Raw genomic sequence first — 21,437 nt, 5'->3', positions numbered from 1 at the left:
CAATATCACCCTCAGCTATTAGAAAGTTCTCAGCGCTAGTAGCACCACTTGGTGCTTGGCGTACCTGAACAGCTACTTGTTGGTTGTGTACCAGGCCTCGGAGGTGCTCTTTATCATGCAGCCTCATACAGTTTAGACCTGTGGATGTGACCATAAAGAGCTACTGGTTCACTCAGCCAGACCTTATCACCGATATCTGGCACCACGGTAAGTGTAATTACTTTGGACAGCCCGATCAGATATTAGTTGCATGGTGTGAAGACACATACCCGCCATACACTCAGAACAAATTTTAATTAGTGAGCCTGCCCCCACATGCAGATTCCCATGCTGAATTGTTTGGCTGGGTGGGGGGAAGACAAGGACCACATTAAACAACAACAAAATCACCATAACATTTTTCAAGCTCCCTAGGAGCCTGTAATTCTTACCTTGTGGTATCTCAATAGTTGATAAGCATTTCTGTAGCATCCAGCTACTGTTTTTCAGAAGGGAAATTGGGGAAAAGATAGCTACAGCCAGAATGAATATGAGGAGGGCTTCCCTGCACAGTTCTCCATCTGGAGATTTCGCAGTAAGTACGGGGCAGGTTGGCTATTCCCACCTGGACTTTTTGTAGAAATTACCATCAGGACTGACGTGTTTGTTGCATGTTGCACACAACTGCTGTGCACCATTCAGGCAGCCCAGAAGGAGAGCTGTGGTCTAGATGAGATTTTGTCAGAAACACTGGTTGTCTGTCATTAGAGTCCCAAATGTGTCAGCAACACCCTTCACCCCACACCTCAGCACTGCAGAATGCACGTATGTACCTGGGCTGTGGAAGGGGAGGTGGAAGGATCACAGCCCCATGCTGTTTCCAAAGAGAAAAGAACAGAGTGACCATGTCTCAAGGCGCTGAGCTGGATTTATTCATTTGACCATATCAGTATCAAACTAGAAATCATCTGTTTAAGATTGTATGTTAGATAGGAGCAGCATTAAATAATAGATGTATTAAAAAGAGACTGTGCTTCAGAAAAGATTCAGTGTACAACATACATAGTATGCCATTTTAACACAAACGCTTAAAAGAGAGTCATCCTAAGCATCAAAGAGTTTTATAAAAGTTTACGTTCTCATCCCATGGGATGTACAGAACTATGCAGTTCACATAGTTTTACTATCATCCAAAACATCGTGTTTCAAATGAATGAGGCACAGCGAGAACAATATAATTCCATTTCCATAGGAACATAAACACAGCTTGTCACTAAGGACACGCTTTCCAAACCATAGCACTCACGCCAATTATACACGTGTACAAGTTTGAAGTATTAAAAAGCAAGAGTCTGGAGCTTGTCCACTGTTACCAGTAGGAAATAACATCTGCCCTACCCCTGAAAACTAGCTGAGACATCCTTGCAGCTTCTGTAACATCGAAAGCAGGTGGAGTCACTGCCGCGCGCTGTCAGGACCAGCTTGCTGAGCTACTCCCAAAGCTAACAGATACACTGATGGATTCCCTCCACCCGCAGAGCAGGGGGTACAGGGAAGATGCAAAGCTGAAACATATCAGTAACCAAGTGATGCTCTGACTCAAGAGAGCAGCTGAGAGAAACTAGCTCAGCTTCAGGAAGGTCCTGATTTACATTAAGAATGACCAGAGATTGGCCAGGTCTCAAAGATTGAACAAGGACTTTGTTTTGGGAATGTTTTCACTAAGGACAGCTCAGATAGACCAGATCTTATGGCCCACATGCTCTTTTTCTTTTTTTTTTTTTTTTCTTTTTTTCTTTTTTCTTGATGGCAATAGTTGCAAGCATATAATATAAGCTTTATGAAAGTGCAAGACCCAGCACAGGAAGATCTCCCAAGAACGAGGCGCTCCCAGCAGTGTTCTTTTTGCTGTCTTCTTGTTGGTCAACCAGCAGACGCACGAATATCATTGCTTGGCATCAGCTTATCAAAGCCCCAAAGGGTTTAGCTTAATCATCTGTGCAATTAAACACTATTCACATTTTACAGCCTACAATGGCAATAGTTTTATGTACAGATTTGAAAGTCAAGTCTTAAGATCAAGTTCTAAGAGGTAGAGGTCCATTTCTGGAATCAGTCATATTCTAATGCTGGTGGTCCCCTGACAATATTGAAGTAACCAGCTAGAGCTCCGAGGTCTATGTAGAGTGATCTTTGCCTCTTTAGCAGGTCTGACTCCTCCATGCTCCCGGTACACAATGAGGAATCTAAAAAGGAAAGAGACAAAGTGCGTCACTAGTGCACAAACAGCTCCACTAGTGCAGTCTCACAATTACAGGCATTATTGGAATAATTGGCCTAGCATTTGCTTTTATTTACTTGTGCTTTAGAACTCTCTATTTTTAAAGACAATATAAAATAGATTTCATATAGAATAAAATGGAAGATACCAAAGCAGCTCGTAACTCTAGGGCAAAGAAAGGTAAGCAGCTTGCTACTGCAAACAGCAAATACGTTCAATTATTTCAAAAGCCCTCTGCCAGCTGGGACAACTAGACAGAGGTTCCTCATTCTCTGAGCCACAGTACTAAAGGAGAGGCTGGTGCAAGAAAAAATACAACACTCTAATAGTTTTCTGCCAGTTGAGAATTTCCCTTCATTACAGGGGAATTTTCATCTAAATAAATGACATCCTCTTTGTGCCACTGGGCGTAACTGTACAGAACAAACCCAGGACCATCGTCCTCAGATTTTTTTTTTTTCCTTAGCTCAACATCTGAAGAAATTTGCAGCTACAGAACATCCCCAGAATACTAGTGTAATGATTGTCCTGGAATCTCATGCACCTAAATTAGAGTTCCAGTTTAATGCCAAACATTCTTACAAAAAAAAAAATCAATTCTTATTGCCTGTAGTCAAAAGATTATGCACACACAAAGCAAAATCCAGAAGGAGCAATGCCATTATAGATGTAAAGGCAGTGATTACTTTAAATGTTAAGTAGATTCACTGCAACAATTATGTACTAGAGCACCCAAAATTTTGCATAGATATTTTTCAAATAATTATCACAATAAAATAAGCTACTTGTTTGGGGTCACTTTTAAAATGTCCCCTTCTCAGGATGATCCTAACATGTCTTAGAAATAGAAGAAAAGTTTTTTGAAGCCTGCTAGCAGGTTCCTGATCCCCAGGCTTCCCTGGGCTTGAGTCTGAGTACACATCAAGTTGTGTTTTTTGTTTGTTTGTTTTTGTTTGTTTGTTTTTGTTTGTTTGTTTTTGTTTGTTTATTTGTTTTTAAATGGTTCACATGTTATTATTGATGTGTTAATAAAGCAATTGTTAATGCACAAGGGAACTGAATTCTATTCTACCGTCATTTTCGTTTTTAAAACAGAGGGCTTGTACTTTGGACAGCATCATTGCAGTTACGGTTTTATGTGTGTCTTATCTTTAAGGAGGGAAACAGTGATACTTTTTGTTGTGACTGTTGAAACTTTTTTTGTTAAAAAATAAATCAGTAGCATCAGTAAAACATCCCTAGTACTGGGACAAATCAAGCCAACTTGGCACAGCAACCTATACTCCATGAAGAACTGCCCTGAATGATTGCCACAGCTTTTTCATGAGCCAATCCTTCCAGAGCTGCAGAATGCAGGCTGAGTCCTTCCCCAGTTGAAGTCAACGGGCGTTTCACAGAACTCTTAATGAGTTCTGGGTCTGACCTCATCTGATTGGGATTTTACTGGTCTCTTTCCAGAAGCTTTTTGAGTCTAGCTTGTTTCTAACCACTTAGTCAAATCAAAGTTTGACACAAAGTAAAATCTACAAAGTGCAAGGTGAGTAAGGCTGATAGTATTTACCTGTAATGTTTTCTGGTAACTGCAGCTCCTTCCTTCCAAGTAGTCTTTTCCTTTCAAACAATGCTGAGTCCAGACTCTGGCACCGCGGCTGATCTTCTGGGGGTGGGTGTAAGGCTTCGTGTTTCAGTAACTCTGCTGCAGACAGTCTATGGTTAGGATTCCTTTCCAGAGCTGCTCCTAGCAAATCCCTCATGGAAGTGCTGCAGTCTTCAGCAATGTCCTCTAAAGGGGGAGCTTGCTTGTGTATCTATTGGAAAAAAAAAAAAGACTGAAACAGTTATTCCAAAAACAATGGAAAAGGAAGTCACAGATAATCGCGTTAGCAGTCTAGGAATTCCCCACTTACAACTCACCACCTTTCCAAGCTGTGCTGAACAGAATATGCAAGCACACAAAATCTACCTCTTATCAGATTTTATTGTAAATCTCAAAACTCAAAGCTACTCCAAGCAAGTATAAAATCCAGTGTAATGCAAATTCATCAGACTACTGTACCGCAGTGGGCGAGCCACAGAATCAAATTTGCCAAGCTCTGTTTTTATCTGCAGCTTCTAAGCAAAACAGACTGGTAGGACACAGATGGGCTTGTTCCAATGAAGTTTCACACTGTTCTAACCCTGTCCTTGCAGGAAACCCAAGGCCTGTAAATTGTAACACAGACCACAGAGATGACTCCAGCTCAGCTTCTGTCTTCCCCTAAATGATCAAAACCCGCTTCTTCCCTCCCTCCCCCGAAGCAAAACGGATGATATCATCTCTCTGACAAATATTTTGGTAGTCTTTATATGACTGGAGCTTTCCCAACAAGAGCACAGGAAACCCTTCGACTGAACCAGAGCTATGGCTTTTCTGAGAGCACTTACGATGTAGAGGTAGGATGGGTACGCAGAGCGAGGGTATCTGCTCACCCAGGGCGGGATGCCAGTTTGCATATGAATAATGGTAGCCCCCATGCTGTAGATGTCTGCTTTTGTCGTGTGGCCTCTGCAGAGGATAACTTCAGGACTCATGTAAATCTGTGAAGAATTGTCAGAGAAGATTAATCAATAGAGGAAAGCAACAAGCAAAGACCAAGCGTGACATGCTGTTGTCTGAGACACACACATGGATCCCACTGGTACCCGCAGCCTGGAGACCGAGCACCAGCTGTGGAATAGATTTTCTGCTCTGTTACACTGAATAATACACAACTCTTCGGACAGAACTGGCAGATACACTCATTCATGTCTTCATTAGCCTTCTCTCCCCCCGTTATCCAATAACCTGCATGTTGGGGCGCTGCCCTAAGAAATGGGGCAGTGAGGCACAAGCCAGGTCTGAGGCTGGGCACAGGTTAAAAAAAACAAGTCCTGCTGTGTGATTTCTCCCCCGAGCAGCTGTTAAGGCAAGCATCTCTCTCCCACCCCCTTTTTAACCAGGAATTCCAACCTCCTCTAAACCAAGCTGCGGTTTCCATCCGAACCCTTGACTGAAAAGTTCAGCTCTGTCAGAGCAGCAGGGGTGCTCACAGGGAAGTCCCCAGCAGCTGCAGCTGGAGGAGAAGGAGCAGGATGGGATGCGGGAGGCACTCCCTGCCCATGCTGCTGCCACGGGGAGGGGTTCAACACACACAGCTCGGTCAGCAAGCCGTCCTGTTCGCTTCTGGTTTCCACTTTTCCCTCGCCCCATTTCCCTCTGAAGGAGCCAACACGGATCTTTAATTAGTTCAAGCTGCCCTGCCACACGGCATCGCTTGAAAAGCCACAGGGGCAGGAAGTTAAATCATCGCTGCCTCGTAGGACAGCTGGCTGCTGCAGACTGAGAGCGGCTGCCGCGCTCACGCAAATTCCCAGGAATACTTCCCGGTAAATCACTCACATCTGCCACCAGAGCTTCGGGATGGAAGCACGTACAAAGGTTTGGCAGATGTCTAGGGCTGCTACCGACCCCTGTCCATTGCTTTCCTCAGAGCTAGGGTAAAATAAGGCACCTGCCATGGTTAAATTTCATACAGAGCAAAGCAAAGAGTTCCCATTTTTATAAAACAAGTAATTAGTGCGTACAGTGCAGCTGCAGTGAAGTCTGTAGAGACAAACAGAATTTGCCTTCTTGAGGAAAAAGGACGCTGGAAGCAGAACCAGTCTGCAGTTGCAGTGTGTGACAAAGGTCAAGATGCACCTTGACTGCGCAGGGACAAAGATGTGCACCCAAGCTGTGACTGCAAACTGATTTAGTCTGGCCTAAAGCTCGGTTGCCCCCAAAGAGGGCAGCCCAACCCCAGATTTCCCCATTCCTGCTCCTTCCCGTCGCTGGGCTAGCAGCTGTCTGCCTGTCAGACACAATCCAGCTGTAACACAGTCCATTTTTTGTGCTGCCCTCATTTCAGTTCAGCATTCGTGCAAACAAAGCACACCCTCAATGTTCAATTAACCTCAGCAGACAACTTTTTTCCCCTACAATGTTTGCAGCTGAAGCCTCTGCACTTTAACAAAGCTACAGAAGCGCAGCAGAAAGCCTGTCCTGCAGAGCAGCTTCACCACACCCATGGTGTAACGCACTGCATGCATCGGAGAAAAGTAGTTCAGAAAACCCAGATTTTTCACTCTATACAAGCTAAACAAAATTTAACCATTTAATCATTCTGCCCAGAATTGCAACTATTCATTTTCATAAACTCAGAGAGGATTCACACACACATTACATGAGAAATGGTGCTATAAAAGTCTACAGGTGGCATTTATGGGCAACTAGATCAGGCATTGTCTGCTTTCTGTGGACGTGGCTGTAGGCACTCAACAATGCAGAGTCTTTTTCTACTAAGTGTAGAATTATGTGATTTTCACAGTTGTTCTTATCAGCACAAACTTGACCTGTCCTCCAACAGCCAAGAGTGGAACACTGCTGCTGCACAAACCTGCAAATTTCCCACCTACACACATCTCCAGGGTTTTCATCCCATTTTTTTTCCTATCGTCATCCCACTGTTTTTTTTTATTAACAGCATGCACGTATACTCAAAGCATACACATTAAATGCTAAAAAATCACATTACTTCCAGTACCATAAGTATTTAAAGCTCTTAATTCCTCTGACCAGAAAGCCAATGCAAACAAATGCTCAAGTATTTTCCCAAATATCTTGAAAATAAATAAACAAGGGTGGCATTCTGTGAAATCTTAGTTTATCCTACCCTGCCAAGGAGTGCTACGCTCTGTCAAATATATGAGTATCTCCTCCAGATACAAGCCTCTGCTGTGAAAGACTATCAAAATGGTAAGTGCCAACAGTTAAGATGAGGCATTTCCTGTGAACAACCTTCTCTGGCAACAGAGGACAATCAAAGCCACAATTGCATCCGTGCTAATTACCCCTGCTTGATTGTTTGCTAAAGCTCCAGTCCTGGAAACACTGTGGCATGAGAGTACCCAAGCGGTGAGCAGGACCTCTCTGCGTGCTCAGAGTTCAAGTGCTTGAGAACATTTCGAAGGCCCCCACCTCCTTCACTGTAATGCCCAAGCATTTTACCAGATAACCATCACCCACGCAGCACATAACCCCCGTAGCATGTAAGGACAACACACATATGGGAAACATGGCTCAGAAATGCCAGAGATCAAAACCCACACGTTTGTCATTTCTGTGGTTTCCAAAGGAGGAGTCCAACTGCCATGCTGAGCAGGTCACCCCAGTCCACAGCTGGTATCTCAAGAAGAAATCTTTGACAGAGCAAAAGAACCAAATTGCAGTCTGAAGTGTCTGTGACCAGCAGCCGATTTGCTGCAAACCACCCTCCCCAGAGCATTGTTCCTTTGTTTGGCTATAGTGGATCCCAGTTTCCTCCTTGACTTCACATTGAATAACCACTAAAAAGTGGGGCTGCAGAGAAGGCAACAAGGCTTTCAAAATGTAACACTTGATTTTCCATTCAACAGATCAAAATTTAGAAAAATTAGATTATCAAAAAATTAAAATCAAACATTAATGTAACGTATTACATATATTTACCCTTGAGCTCCAAATTTGAGCCTGAGCATCACAACAATTGGAGTGATACAACCAAGAGGTTTTTGTCCCTCTAGTGCCTTACCTCTGTTCCTCTAAGGTCTTTGGGATAGTAAATGTCTTCAGTCATTTGAACACTTAAGCCAAAATCCACCAAAACAGCCTTAGTTGACATAAAGACAATGTTGCTTGCTAAAAGAAAAACAAAAAGATGGCATTTAAGGTTCTAGCATGTTGAGCGTTTATTTCACAACATGACTTTCATTTGGATGTTTGCCTGAAATTGGAGACCAGCACAACCAGTCCCAACAGCCAACAAAGTCCTTCTCCTAGCCAGAACAGGTCTGTTAGTGATTGGGACCAATTTTTAATTATATCTTTAAACAAAAAAAAATCAAGCTGGACTGGTTTGTGTAGAAGAAGAAAACAATGTTTTGAGCAGAGCTCCTGGCTTGCTCTGAAGACCTTTCATTGTCTCCAAAGTGAGAGCATGCTGTGCAGCTCCTGCTAGGAACATAACTATTGGTCACCAAGAGATTTCCTAACACAAGTGATTTAAATTAAGACAGAAATAAAGAACTCAGGCCCCGCCACAGCAGCCCCACCGGTCAGCAATATCAGCTCAATATAGCAGAAGACAGCTTCAAAAGTAAGAAAAGAGAGAATTTCAAGCTCCCACTGAATTGCAGCAATATCTAGGAGCTTAATTCACTCTCCTTCATGAAACTCTGCCTAAGGCACAGCTTTGCACTCACAGGCTTTCTTTGCAGTTGTATTTCTGATCAAGCGCTTATCAAAGTAAGGCTCTGTGTAAGCCTTAAGACATTTGTATTCACTTTTTCTAAAACACAGACAAACAAAGTCTCCAAGTTATGCTACAGAAATACTTTTTCCCCCCAATGACAACCACGAAGTCAGGTCGTTTCCCATCTTGACAATGCCCGCCATGACCACACAGTGGGAAGAAACAAACTTTGATTTTGGTTATATGGATTCCTGAGGTAATCTCCCAGGTATTTGCCTACTTACAAGTGTCACAAAAGAGCACAAATTAATGTGTAACTGTAGGGATAACTTTGAAGATACAGACTTCAAACACCACATAAAACTGAAGCAGAAAGCAGCAGTGCCATAAAGGCAGCTAATTCTTTGGGATCGCACCCCAGGCCAGCTTTGCAGCTGGGACATGGGAAGAAGAGCTGGATCCTGCAGAGAGGGACAGCTCTGCTACAGCTCCTCCTCAACACACCTCCAATAACCTCATGATTTAACAGTTTCCCAACGAAGGGTTAAAATCAGCTACAGCACTGACCTACTCCTAGGAGCCAACAGAGTCCCCCTCCTTCCTGGCCCAGGGAGGCCTTTCTGGCACTACAACCCCCACCTCCTCCTGCGTCAGCGCCACAGACTCAATAGAAGAGGAAGAAATCGGAGATGTTTGGATAACAGCCTTTTCTACTGACTCCGCCTGGCAAGGAAAACCACACACCTTGGCTCCTTCTGGGGAACCTGCCCTGCCCGACACGAGGTGTTTAGGTCAGCTTTCTGGGGCAGAGTGCACCGGGTCCCATCCGGAGCGCGGACACTTCAGGCAAAGCCTGTCCAACACCTACAGGCCATCGCCAGGAAGCCGTGGTGTTTGCACCCAGGGGCACCACGCAAGTCTGAACCTGCAATTTCAGAATTAGAGGGACCTAAATCCCTGCTTCTGCCAAAAACGGGGCTTCCCTGCTTCCACACACGATGTCCTTTACTCCTGTGCTGCAGCCCCTGCCAGCTCTCCTGGTGCTGGCGGCAGACCCAGCAAGCATGAGGTGAAAAGAAACCACTTGCCCCACAGCACAGGAGTCTAAGATCAGTTAAAATGGGATTTCGTGGCTCCCTCCAAACTGCACCAGGGGTGCAAGGCCGAGGAACACCCCAACAGACTGCCCGCTCTGCTCCTTTCACATACATACCCCATAACACCCCTAAATCCTCCTAAAACACATGAAAATTAATTTTCATCCAAGCACTGACCCCTATTATCTAAAAATAAAATCCAACAAAATTTAGCAATTCTTGATAATCGCTTTCTGACGATTAATAATCCTAACACTTCCAGTTTGAATATTTCTACTTCACAGAAAAAAATAATCTATTTTTAGCAAAAATGAATTTGCAGAAGAGATGCATCTTAATTAGAAGCACTGCTACTAGAAAGGCAGGCACATTTATCTGTCTGCAGTGGGGGGGATTTGCTGGGAGAAATAGTATTTAATATTAAATTACATGCAATGCATTAAAGTTGAATGTCAGAACAATGTAATATTAATCTATTAATTTTATGTTTAATATCAATGCACTTTGATTATTTACATGTTAATGCCCAGAGGATTTTAAAAACAAACGTTAAAGTCTGCAATAATTGTTAAAAGAAAAAGCAGTAGAAATTCTGTATTTAGTTCCAAAGTAGAATCAAACTGTGAAACAGCCCTGCACAAAGACAAAATTATTAAAAGAAGGCACAAGTGGAAGGTGGGGAAGGAAACACTCAGTAAATTTCCATGGAAAGAAGAAAACTGATTAATCCATCCTGATAATTTTGCTCTATTTCTTCAGGTTTTTATTTCCAGATTGAGTTGCTCAAGAAAGCAAAGGAACTCTGACTTGCAAACCATCCTCTTCACTAAAGTAGTAATAAATAGTGTAACTAACTTATCTTAAGAACCTGATCTTGTTATTTGTTGGGCGTCATCCAGTTTCTCCCTCCCTGTGACGCAAGGCAGTGCACCCCAGCTCCATACCAGGCCTTTTATCGGAGCCCCAGTCCGACCTGCAACAAAAAGCACCCCAAGGAATCACACACTTACGTTTGATATCGTGATGGATAATCCTTTTGGAGTGAAGAAAGTCAAGGCCTTTCAGGATATGCTTCGTCACCCAAATGATTTCAAATTCCCTCATAGGCCCACAGCTCTCCAGCTTTTCCATGACAGATCCTCCCTCTCCAGCCTCCATAAAGAGATGGATCGTCTCGTCCCACAGAATAGCACCGTATAATTCAGCAATGTTTTCGTGACGGAAACATGCCTGTATTTCAACATCTGATGGTTTGAACTGTTCCACTGGGACCTAGGAGATGGAAACAAAACCACATACAAGCAGCTGAAGATCCAGGGTATCTCTACAAACAGTAGTTTTCCTATAGATTGAAATGGAAGAGGGAAGCAAAGCACCCCTGTCCACTTATTAAAATATGATTTATTCTGATTTTATTCTGATCCTGTGACTTGTTCTTCCTTCCCAGTTCAGAGGAACACATCCTGTTCAGAACTGAGAGTTTTTGGAATTGTGCCCAAGTAAAAAGTGCAATCTTCCAGAAAAAGCAATGTAACAATTCCTGTCAAAAACTAGTGGTTACGCAAAAGCTCTAAGCAAACTTCCTGGTGAAGGAGATAAAAGTCCCACTGCTTTTTTAATTAGCTTTGCAGACTCATCTGCTCCACGAGATCTGTACACCCATTTGACACGTGGATCAGAGCTTCTAGCAAAGAAATGCTCAGCACAGTCTGCAGACTAACAATGCTCCAGACCATTACTGACCTTGATTAAATCCTTATCAGCTTTCTTTTACGGTTTCCAAGACAGGAAATCCGCTTTAAAGTGAGCACTCAGCACTATTTCTTTAAAAAGTACCGATGGCAGATTATTAAAGCAATAGGCAGTGTTTGTTTACACACAGCAAGGCTATTACCACTCTTTTTACTCTCTTTCCCTCAAACTTGCGGCTGTGAAGCAATTAACACAGTAATATTTTCTGAGAAACACTGTCTGCATTTTCAGAAGCATTAGGGAGCTTTAACCTTGCTGTGCGTTATGCAGGGCTAGCAAATTAAATCCGTTCCCACATCAGTACACTGGCCACAAGGGAAGGACATGCAACTGCCTCCCCAGTTATGTCACGCACAGGTGCTCATTCACAAGTGCTGAGATACAGGAGAGTGTCCCAGCTGAGCTGTTGCTGGCCCTAAACATTTACTACTCAATTCAGAATACGTTGTTGAAAGGTAAAGTCGAAAAAAACCATTGGCTTGCAGAAAAATACAAGGGTGCTCAGCAATTGTCTTGAGACACCTCACAATGCTATGCTGAGTTAGCGTCCAAAACGCGATGACAGTTGCGTGTAAGCTGAGCTCACAGAGACATTAATTGTACTGGACTAACAAAAACATGTGTCTGAAGGCCCCAGCTGAAGGGTGAGATCCTAGAACCAGCTGCAGCAACAGGGTTTCGCTGTCGCCTCCAGCAGGGATGTGATTCCACACTGATATTCTATCTCCACGAGTGCTGCAGGACAAGCAGAAATTCTTCTGCCGCAGGGGCTACCAGATACTTCCACAATGCTGAAACTTTTAAGGTCTTGGGGCCAAACACCAAAAACAAATTAACACTTAAAAACGTCCATTTTTCCTGCATTGTGTAGGCCAACAAAACCCAGGCAATATTCAGCCCACCAGTGGAATTTGATGCTGACATATTTGAAAATTTACCACATGTACCATGTCACCTCGTGTTTGCTCAGAGATAAAACCACTGAACTAACATACCAGTTTGCATGCCATTCGTTTCTTGGTTTCTCTATCTTGGGCTAAGTACACCTTCCCAAAGGCTCCCCGAGGAATAAAGTCAGAGCCGATATTTCTGTAAGTCAGCTTCCACGGGAACAGGAGCACATCCGAGTCGATTTGATAGCGGCCATTCTTGGGGGTGATCTGTGGAGTCAAATTAAAAAAAAAAAAACACAAGCAAAACAACACTGAGGTTAAAATCACTTCAAGCCTAATTAATTTTATACATTGTGGAAAGAAAAATATCACTTGTATATGTGCACGACGCACGTGATCTGTTCAGCAGTCTTTATTTAGAAACACCAAATGGGAACAGCATGTGAGGTGTGGCATCCATTCACAGCCCAGGCATCCACGTTTCTCTCAAGTGACTAACTCACAAAGTGTAAGTTGCAATTAATTGTCTTGAAACAACAACAACAGCAGCTGGGTTAATGAAATTACCCACCTCTTGTTATTAGATTTACCTGCACATGTTTGTCCTTCCTGTAATCTGCTAACTTGTTATGCCACATACCTGTTACTCACAGGCTATCTTCTATGATGTGAGCAAGAGTTTCAGCATTTCCTAATATCACATGGACTGCTAGGGGAACACATTTTAATTTTCCGTCTTGTATCAGAATTTCTGCTGCTTAGTAAGCAGTTGGAGAGGTCTGCCACAATCTCACCAGCCACCTTCTTGAAGTTTTATATTGTAGCTGAAAAAAAGGCTGGGAATCACAGTATGTGCTTTAGGTGGGTAATGTATAGGGCTCTGGTTTTCTACACTGTCACCAGGGCAAGGAGGGGTCCTCCAGGAAGCGGTTCAGGGCATCGAAGTCTGTTATCTCGCCCTGAATCTTCCCCTGAAAGAGCTCCCTCCCTCTGCACATGACAGAGAAACCAAAGTCCTAACTGCAGCAACATGAGTCCTGCCTTAGGTTTGATGTTGGTTCTGAAGTCTCTTCATATTCTCTCAGCCAAAGCAGCAGTAGTCTTTCCTGTGAATATGCTTTCAATTAATTCAGGGATATACAGTTCTGCCAGCATCCAGAATATGGTTAACCTGTTTACTGATAGCTAACCAAGATTCTTCAAGGCATGTAAAAGTAGATTAAGGATATTTATCACTGTGCCTGTCACATGGTCTCAATGTGCTCTGCTCGTCAGCCTTCCTTTCTAAGATAACAGCATCTTAGGAAGATTACCGGTTTTAGATTTCTTTTTAAGATGTCATGCACGTCATCTCTCTGTGCTTTAACTACTTTGGTGTTTTTGATTTAGGAAAGCATCTTCTCGACTGCTAAAACAGTCATCTGTGGCTACTATTTAAATATATGAAATAAGTTAATTCTTAGAAGCTGTTAAATTTTGTGAGGTTAAGTTCTTAGCTGATGGGGAGACTGCCTTATCAGTAAAGGTGCTTTGGTGTTATCCTGCTTAGGATATGCAGAATGAGCCTCCAAGCTACTCATCAGGACCAAGGCAAAGACTGTACCAATCCCTGCATCTCCCCTGCGCACTTCTGCATTTCACAGGGTTGAGATTCGCCAATCCATGTGGGTGACAGCTGTCCTGGTAAGCAACGCAGAGCGAGTGGAGTGCATTTGCAGAACAAAAGAGAGCAGGAAACATCACACTATTCATATTTCAGGAGGCTTCCCTTTGGACTAGTTCCTAGCCTGGCGTTGTGGAGTGAACGCTCATTTGTGGCCATAGCCCATCATCTTCCAATTTAGTTTCAGCTGAAAGAAATCCAGCTTGTGTGCTCCGAGGCTCTCCGTGATGCAAGCCACGGTGCAGTTTGTGGCAGTCAGCAGGCAATCAGAAACACGCCTGATCCCGACTAAAATGCAGCAGGTATTTACAATGCAGATGTGCCTGTTGAAACGCATCTATAGGTAAGGCCCTGCCTCCAGTCCTCAGTTGCTCAACGAGTCACGTGCACCTAATAACACTTGGTTCATACCAATTGTATGCATCTATAGGAATAATACCCAAGCAAAACAACCCTGGGTATGTAGAACAGTGCCTACCCTAAGTATAGGAAACATTTAATATTGGTGTCATTTCAGTGTTACAGTTCAAAAAGGGATCCTTTTGCAATAGTCCTCAAAATCAGAATAAAGCATTACCCTTTGCTGCTTCACACCTAAGAAACTCATTAAGCCTCAAGCAACCATTGCTCACATGCAAAACATAGTGCACGCACGGTATTTTAGATGATAGATCTAGAAAGTACTAACAGAACAAAGCAGCAGGACAAACATGTATGAATAAGCTTCCCTTTCTTGATTGATTGTTTCCAAAGCAAATGATTTTTTAATAGAACTTCAATGACACCGGTACCTACACATGCTTGTAGAACACAAATCATTTCAGGAATAAAAATGGACAGAGCTCAGAACAACACACCCATGCTTGCGTTCAGCAGAGTGTGATATTAGATAATATTGTAATTCTGAAAGTCACAGTTGATACTAAGTACTTTCTCTCTCATTACTACGTTTTACATTTTTGTGCAGACAGTGAGCTCACCAGCTCTACCAAAATAGACCCTAGACCTTTATTTGGGAATTTTGCATAATGAGCTCTGTTACCACGTGAGCACAAGGCACTGGAGAACCCTCACCATCTCCCAAACTCTCCCTGTAAGCCCTCAGAGTTGTGGCTTTTTCTTAATTGTGTGTGTCTCGAGTTTGTCTTCAGCATTGGGAAATATTTTCTAATCTCCAGGGCTACCAAGAGGCAACACGGAGTGAATCGTTCTGAGCAGCAGATCTTTCTCCATAGCTGCCTGAGACTGCAGGGGCTGGATTTGATCTCCTGAGGGATTCCCTCCAGGCCCAGGCTTCCACAGGGAACAACATTCTGCCCGTGGGACTGGAAGTGATCTTTACTTAGATTCAGAAGTAACTTTGAACAGTAACTTTGAACACCTAATGCCTACTCATTTTCAAGTAAAAAGAGAAGAAACGTACCATATTCAAGAGGATTCCAGATTCTTGCTGTCTGCATCCTTTAAATTGTTTTGCAGTGTTGGAAACCTGATTTGCAAAAGCAAGCAGGTCTTCCACAGTCCCATACTTGACAGAGGACATCAAAGAAACCTCCCGTTCACAAAACAGTAAAGATTCTGCACGTTCTTCATTTTGATTTTCTTCTTCACACATCGTAATTAAGCTGTCTTCATACACTGCGAGGTCTCCACCTGGATAAAGGTTTTCCATGATGTCTATCACCTCAGACATATTTAAATTAGTTAGCAACAAGTCAATTTCCTCTTTGCTATCACTACCCGTGCTCATATACTCCATTACTGTCCACTTTGCAAAACCACTCCTGAAAAAAAGAGAAACAAACAAACCTGAAGACACTTTTCTTCCAAATTTGTTTTAGCAAAGCAATAAGGAAAAGAAGTGATCAGAGTGACAGATGGCTCGTCGATATACAGTTAGATTTAAAATCATTTTGTATTAAGAAAAAAAAATTCCTCATTAGTAGACTGAGTAAAGAGGAAAAGGAGAAAAACCCTTTACTAGCAAAATTCTTGTGCAAGTTATTAGTGAACCTCTCCCGTCATTCAGTCTTGGAATTTACCTTATATCAAAGCTTTTAATTAGAGGTACTGACACAATAGTGAAGCATGGACCAGTTATATTTTGCTGGATATGCAAAAATGCAGGAGCACCCTCAATGCCTACAAAAGGATGCATTATTTGGAAATGGATGACAAAGAGGGATAGATATAAATGTACCATATTAGTTTATCCCCAAGAGTCTGTGAGCAATTTATGTGATGTGTCCAGAAAGAGAAGGTCACAGAGCAAAGCCAATAAGCACCCACTAGTAATAAGCACCTGTTAGTATCACTGTACAAAGCACAAATCAGTCACCACCTGAGATACACCACCCATTTTTTTTTTTTTTTTTTTTTGCAAATGACTGACCAGAACTAGACTTGAACCAAAATTTTCACCGATTTAGGAAGATAGTCAGAAACTGAGCTAGCATAAAAGCAGTGAGCTTTTGAAGCAGTTTCCAGTGGTTTGTTCTGCCCTCACTATGTCTAACAATAACTTCTAGGATAAACCTCGACTATTTGGCTGAAGTGGACTTTTAGCTCCAAGAAACTGGATTCAACATCCAGAGAAGTCCATTCCCATCCCAGTTTCCTAGCTTGAGCCAAAGAGAGGTATTCTGCTCAAGTGGAAAACACATATACGTGGTCAGCCATTAATACACAGACACAAATAGTTTTCGACATGTAAATGTCTGAGAGCACTTACCTTATGTTTATCCTGGTTACATCACACAAAACCATCAAAAACGTCTCAATATAATCCCCAAAGCCGTCATGTTTCTCGAACCCGTGTTTACCGCCGCCAATAATTTCACAGCGTTCCGTAGCAGTCTATTAAAAAAAGCAAAACAAATAAAGCCATGGCAGACCAGCTCAAGCAGAAGGACTGGTTTATATTCATATGATCGTTTGCTTCACAGGCTTCACGGAAAGAAAAAGTAGTAATCACAAGGCTGAGATAACAGGGGATTTTGGGCAGAAAAAGATGACTGTGAAAAAGAATCAAGCTACTGTGTGATCATCCAGATTTCCAGGTAGTAGTGAAAAGTAAGTTTTCCATGGGCAGGTCTGGAGTTTTATCTGCGCTGCCTCATGCTTGCAGATGGAGGAAAATGAGATTTGGCTCTACTATCAGAACACACCACACACTGAGAGCTCTCATTTCCCTTTTTCATAATCCACTGCAGCCAACTATTCTTAGCAAAAGATAAAAACCGGACAAGAAGATACTTACAAAAGAAAAAGAAAAGAAACGAAGCACAACCTATTTATCTCAAGGACAAGCAGCAGACTCGGTCCCCCGAGGCCATGAAGCAATGCAGCTTACCCAGGTACAGTTTCTGGTTATGATCATTATCTTTCTTACCCTCCCCGCAAGGACGTGGAAGCTCTGCGGCACATATTTCTCATGGGTTAGAGAGCATTTACGTCAGCTCTAACGTTGAAGAAAAATGAGTAAAATGACGCAGCTAGCATGGCACAGGAGTTCAGCCCATGTGCTGCCAGTTCAGAAGGCAGGGCAGGAAAACTCGGCAGAAGCAGAACAGGAAAAGGCACGGGGAGTGCCGGCAGTACCTCGTGCACCTTTTCAAAGCCCTGTGGTGGCTTTGCCAGAGCAGCCCCCAGCCCCCAGCCCTGGGCAGATGGAGGTAATGTGCTTCATCAGCGTGCACCCAGCCTCTGGTCCATATGTGGGACCCCAGCTTTGGAGAGGCGGAGGAGGAACCCCTGTGGTCGCTAGCACTGCTTCAGCAGGGAGCACACAGACCTTGCATCTGGGGTGCTGAGAGGTCAGGGTTTTTGTCAACCTACGCAAGAAGTAACAGAAGCTGTTTTCTAACCCCTAGCATCTCGCCTTCCTGTTCTACCCCCCTAATTAAAGGTTGCCCTGAAAGCCTGAAAGTGGTTACTCTTAATTATAAAGGAGATTTCTATTTTTTCTTCACACCAGGATTTTTATTCATTGCTTTTTTGATGCTCAATTAATGGGGGTGGAGAGAAAAGAAACACCCAGTCCAGTCATAAGAGGAACTGAGGGACTGCATGTGAACAGCAAGGTCAAGTTAGAAACAAGTCTTTAGGGACTTTCAGAAGAAAAACATGAGCCTAGAGAAGCTTTAGTCCTTTGTGGATATGGACAAGTAAGCATCACGATGAAACCAACTCCCTCTTTGATGTTTTCATGCAGAAGACAACAGGGCAGTTCAGAACAAAATGAGCTTTCCCTAAATACCAGCTCTGCTCCCCCAAATGTTCCCAGACTCCAGCGTAAAACTCTTACTCTCAACAGCCTCACTACTACCCAAAAGGACCTTCTGAATAACAGGAGGTGTCTGCTACCAGCATATCCTCAGTTCTGTGCTGTTACTGCTTGAGAAAACCTGCAAGCCCGTCACTTTTCCCAAACCTAGCAAATTCGAAGGAGTAGACGTTTACATACCAAGAGCTGTGTCTAGGCTCCGTGAAGCCAATTTTTTAAATTATGCAGCACTTTATGTATTATATTTCCACCACTGGCAAAAAGGCGTCAATTTACCACCAGGGAATCCGTTCTCCATTTTTCCCCCTAAAATTCTCCAATAATACCTGTGGTGGGAACCTAATGACCCAAATCACTCTCTACAGTCCAGGTAAATTAAGGAATTACGTCACGAGGTACGTTTTACCTGTGCTCTCAGTTAAAAATCTGCTTTTACCTACAGTAGGAAAAAAAACCCTCTAAGCAAGCACTTGGGTCAGTTGCTAAAGCACAAGACTCTTTCTCCAGTTCTGTCACTATTTCAACATCATCACATGAGCAAGCTGCAAGCCAAGATTTATTTCTCCCATTTATCGTGAACAGCGTTTCCTTAAAACCCCTTTTCTGGGAAGAGCACAGCTTTGACGTGCGTGCACCACATAGTGCAAGAGTCACTGGATAGGAGCGCGGAGCCCCCGTGGGATGTGTGCGTGCGTGCCAGGAGTCAACCAAAAAGCTTCATTGAAACTAAAAAGCTGTGCTGACTGCCTCCAGGCAGAGAGATATTCAAAATAAAGGTCTCCTGTGCTGCCTGTAGGGTTAATAATTTCCTGGTCGAAGTTGCAGGCGATCGCCCACCGCTGATGGCAAGTGAATAGATCAAGCCTCGCGGCTGCTTCTCGGGTTATTATTGTTAGATCAAGAAAAAGCACACAATTTCAACCTCTTCATAACTTTAGATGCCCACTTGGGATAGTAAATAAATAAATAGATAGATAGATAGATAGATAGATAGATAAATAAATAAATAAACAACACCCCACCCCCCCAAATCTTTGCTTACAGCATCACCCAGGTGGGCTCCGGGGGGGGGGGGGAGGCTCCCGGGCAGGTGCTCCCCATCCGGGGCATCTCCCGGGGAGCCAAACCTGCCGGCTGGGAGCCCCCCGATCCCTTTCCTCCGGCCGGGTTTTGGGGTCCCGTCTCTCCCAGACCCCCCTCCAGGCTTACCTGAGGGGCTCCGGGAGCCTCCGGGCCGCCCGTCTGCTCGCAGCCAGCGCCGGAGCCGCTCGGGCCGGGCCGGCCGGCGGCCGCGGGGAAGTCCCGGGGGCGGGCAGGGCTCAGGTAGCACCGCCCGGGCCTGGCCGGGGGCGGGGGAGCGGCAGGCACCGGACCCGGTTTCTATTTCGTTTTACTGGAAGGAGAGAGCAAGCGCCGCCCTCACGGCCCTGGGGGGCTCGCTGAGGCTCGGGGGTGAGGGGTGAGGGGGTGGCTGTGCCGCCCCACAGCTCCCCTTGGTCGTGGGTACCCCGTGGAGGCAGCCCCAAATATCGTGGGGAGGGTGAGGGCAGGGAGCACGTCTGAGCAGCTTGGCCCTTGCATCATCGCGGAATGAAGAACCGTTTTGTGAAAGAGAAACCCGAAAGGCAGCTGAAGTGGCTGGTTGTCCCGTCTCGGAGGCCGCTGGCGCACCACGCTCCTCCGGGTGTCCCCAGCCTGTGTCCCTCCTCCAGGTGTCCCCAGCCTGTGTCCCTCTTCTGGGTGTCCCCAGCCTGTGTCCCTGCCCGCCCTGGTTTCTGCTGGAGCAGCTGGGTGCCAAACCCCGTCCCCACAGCCCCTCATGTCCCCCCGTGTGGTGGACACACTCCAGAAGAGCCTACGCTCTTCCTACGCGAACTCAGTTCAAGCATCGTCTAAATAAAACTTCAGCGGCGAGTCTGCTGGAATTTGGGACAACAATGTGTAGGATTTGCTAGTGGCGTTAGGATTAAAATGCTCCGGGTGACAGTAGCATGAGCTTGACCATTGCCAAAAAGGGGCAGGACTGCATTTTATTCCCCATCCAAAGGGCAGTAACTCTTGCAGGACTACTGTGCTGCCCAGCAGCTTCCCTTTGATTATTTTTTGGTTAAGGAGAGAAATGGGACTTCATCACCCAAAGCAGCTCCTGCAGCAGTAGCAGGTGTTGAGTTGAACCTCTGTCACGATCTCACAAGACACAGGCTGCATTTTCTGTTTATTACCTGCAAAAACTGACATTTTGCTGACTGAAGCCAATGGCAAAACTTTCCTTAAAAGGTTTCAGGACAAAGACTCGGGGTAGGTTTTGGTGTTTGAGTACGTGAAACTCCTTTACTATTTACGTTATCTAGACACGCTGACCACCTTGTTTAAAGGTTACAGGCTTACCACTTCTCTATATTCAAAACAGCACAAATGGGGTTCTGAACGCACAGGGCTTCAGACAGAATCGCCACCTGATGCCCCATTTTCCTCAACATCACGACCCAGTGTGTGCAGAGCTGCTGGCAGGGCTGTCCCCTGCCCAAACACACTTGCTTCTCCAAAACACAGAGGTGATAAACACATTGGCAAAGCCCCGTTAAGAAACAGGTATCTGCTTTGTCGAGGTCGGACTTGTTCGATTGCTCTGTTCAGCGCATATGCTGAGAAATGCCTGTGAATAAATGCAAGGAAGTTGAGGATGATTAATGGAACTAAAAATGGAGGAGGGAAACGAAGGGGATTTAGGAGGAAGGCAGGCTACAGGAGGGATAAAATGGAGAGAGGCCAGGCCTGGGAGAGAGCAGAGCTGGCAGCAGCTTGAAGGTAGGAGGTTCAGGCTGAGTAACACATCCTTAATACACAGCAGCTCACACGCTAGGGTATTTGGGTATCCTCTTTCGGGAACATGCCTCGGTTATTAGTTTCCCTAACCCCCAAATTAATTTTAATTAAACCATTTTCCTTTTTTAGCCCAGCTTCAAAGGGCAAAGAGGAGGAGTTTCTCTCTTTCCACGCCAATGAAATTAGGAAAGCTGCGTCACAGGACTCCTGAGGAAACTCCTGTAGTTGCTACAGAGAGACAGATGAAAACATTTCTGCTCTGTGGCATGGGTATTTAGGATATTAATTAAAATTCAGTACTTTAAAAGCGATCTACTCCGTCTTCTGGGTCATCCTGGGATACAAACCCAAGATAATAAAGTTATAGAAGTATC

The 21,437-nt window shown here is 44.3% G+C and overlaps 1 protein-coding gene across 1 annotated transcript; it reads right to left on the bottom strand.

The window, feature by feature from the left end:
• Positions 1-1,744: 1,744 nt before the first annotated feature.
• MAP3K8 (mitogen-activated protein kinase kinase kinase 8) lies at positions 1,745-19,580 on the bottom strand. Its single transcript, XM_082753955.1, has 9 exons — positions 19,447-19,580; positions 16,684-16,808; positions 15,376-15,736; positions 12,392-12,556; positions 10,655-10,916; positions 7,888-7,994; positions 4,685-4,837; positions 3,822-4,068; positions 1,745-2,225 (listed from the first exon to the last, which is right to left on the bottom strand). The coding sequence occupies exons 2-9, from the start codon at positions 16,716-16,718 to the stop codon at positions 2,092-2,094; spliced, it is 1,464 nt and encodes a 487-aa protein (XP_082610081.1). The 5' UTR covers positions 16,719-16,808; positions 19,447-19,580; the 3' UTR covers positions 1,745-2,091.
• Positions 19,581-21,437: the final 1,857 nt, after the last annotated feature.

The sequence above is a fragment of the Aythya marila genome (assembly GCF_965140915.1).
Source record: "Aythya marila genome assembly, chromosome: 2".
Taxonomy (NCBI): Eukaryota; Metazoa; Chordata; class Aves; order Anseriformes; family Anatidae; genus Aythya; species Aythya marila.
The sequence above is the reverse complement of the archived record's forward strand: the minus strand, read 5'-3'. Positions and strand labels throughout refer to the sequence as shown.

Coding starts and splice junctions, on each gene's coding strand:
- MAP3K8 (XM_082753955.1), bottom strand. CDS start 16,718: ATGGTTTTGTGTGATGTAACCAGGATAAACATAAG. Junction 12,557..15,375: donor CTGGAATCCTCTTGAATATG/GTACGTTTCTTC, acceptor TTGACTCCACAG/ATCACCCCCAAGAATGGCCG. Junction 4,069..4,684: donor ACCCATCCTACCTCTACATC/GTAAGTGCTCTC, acceptor TTTTTCCAATAG/ATACACAAGCAAGCTCCCCC.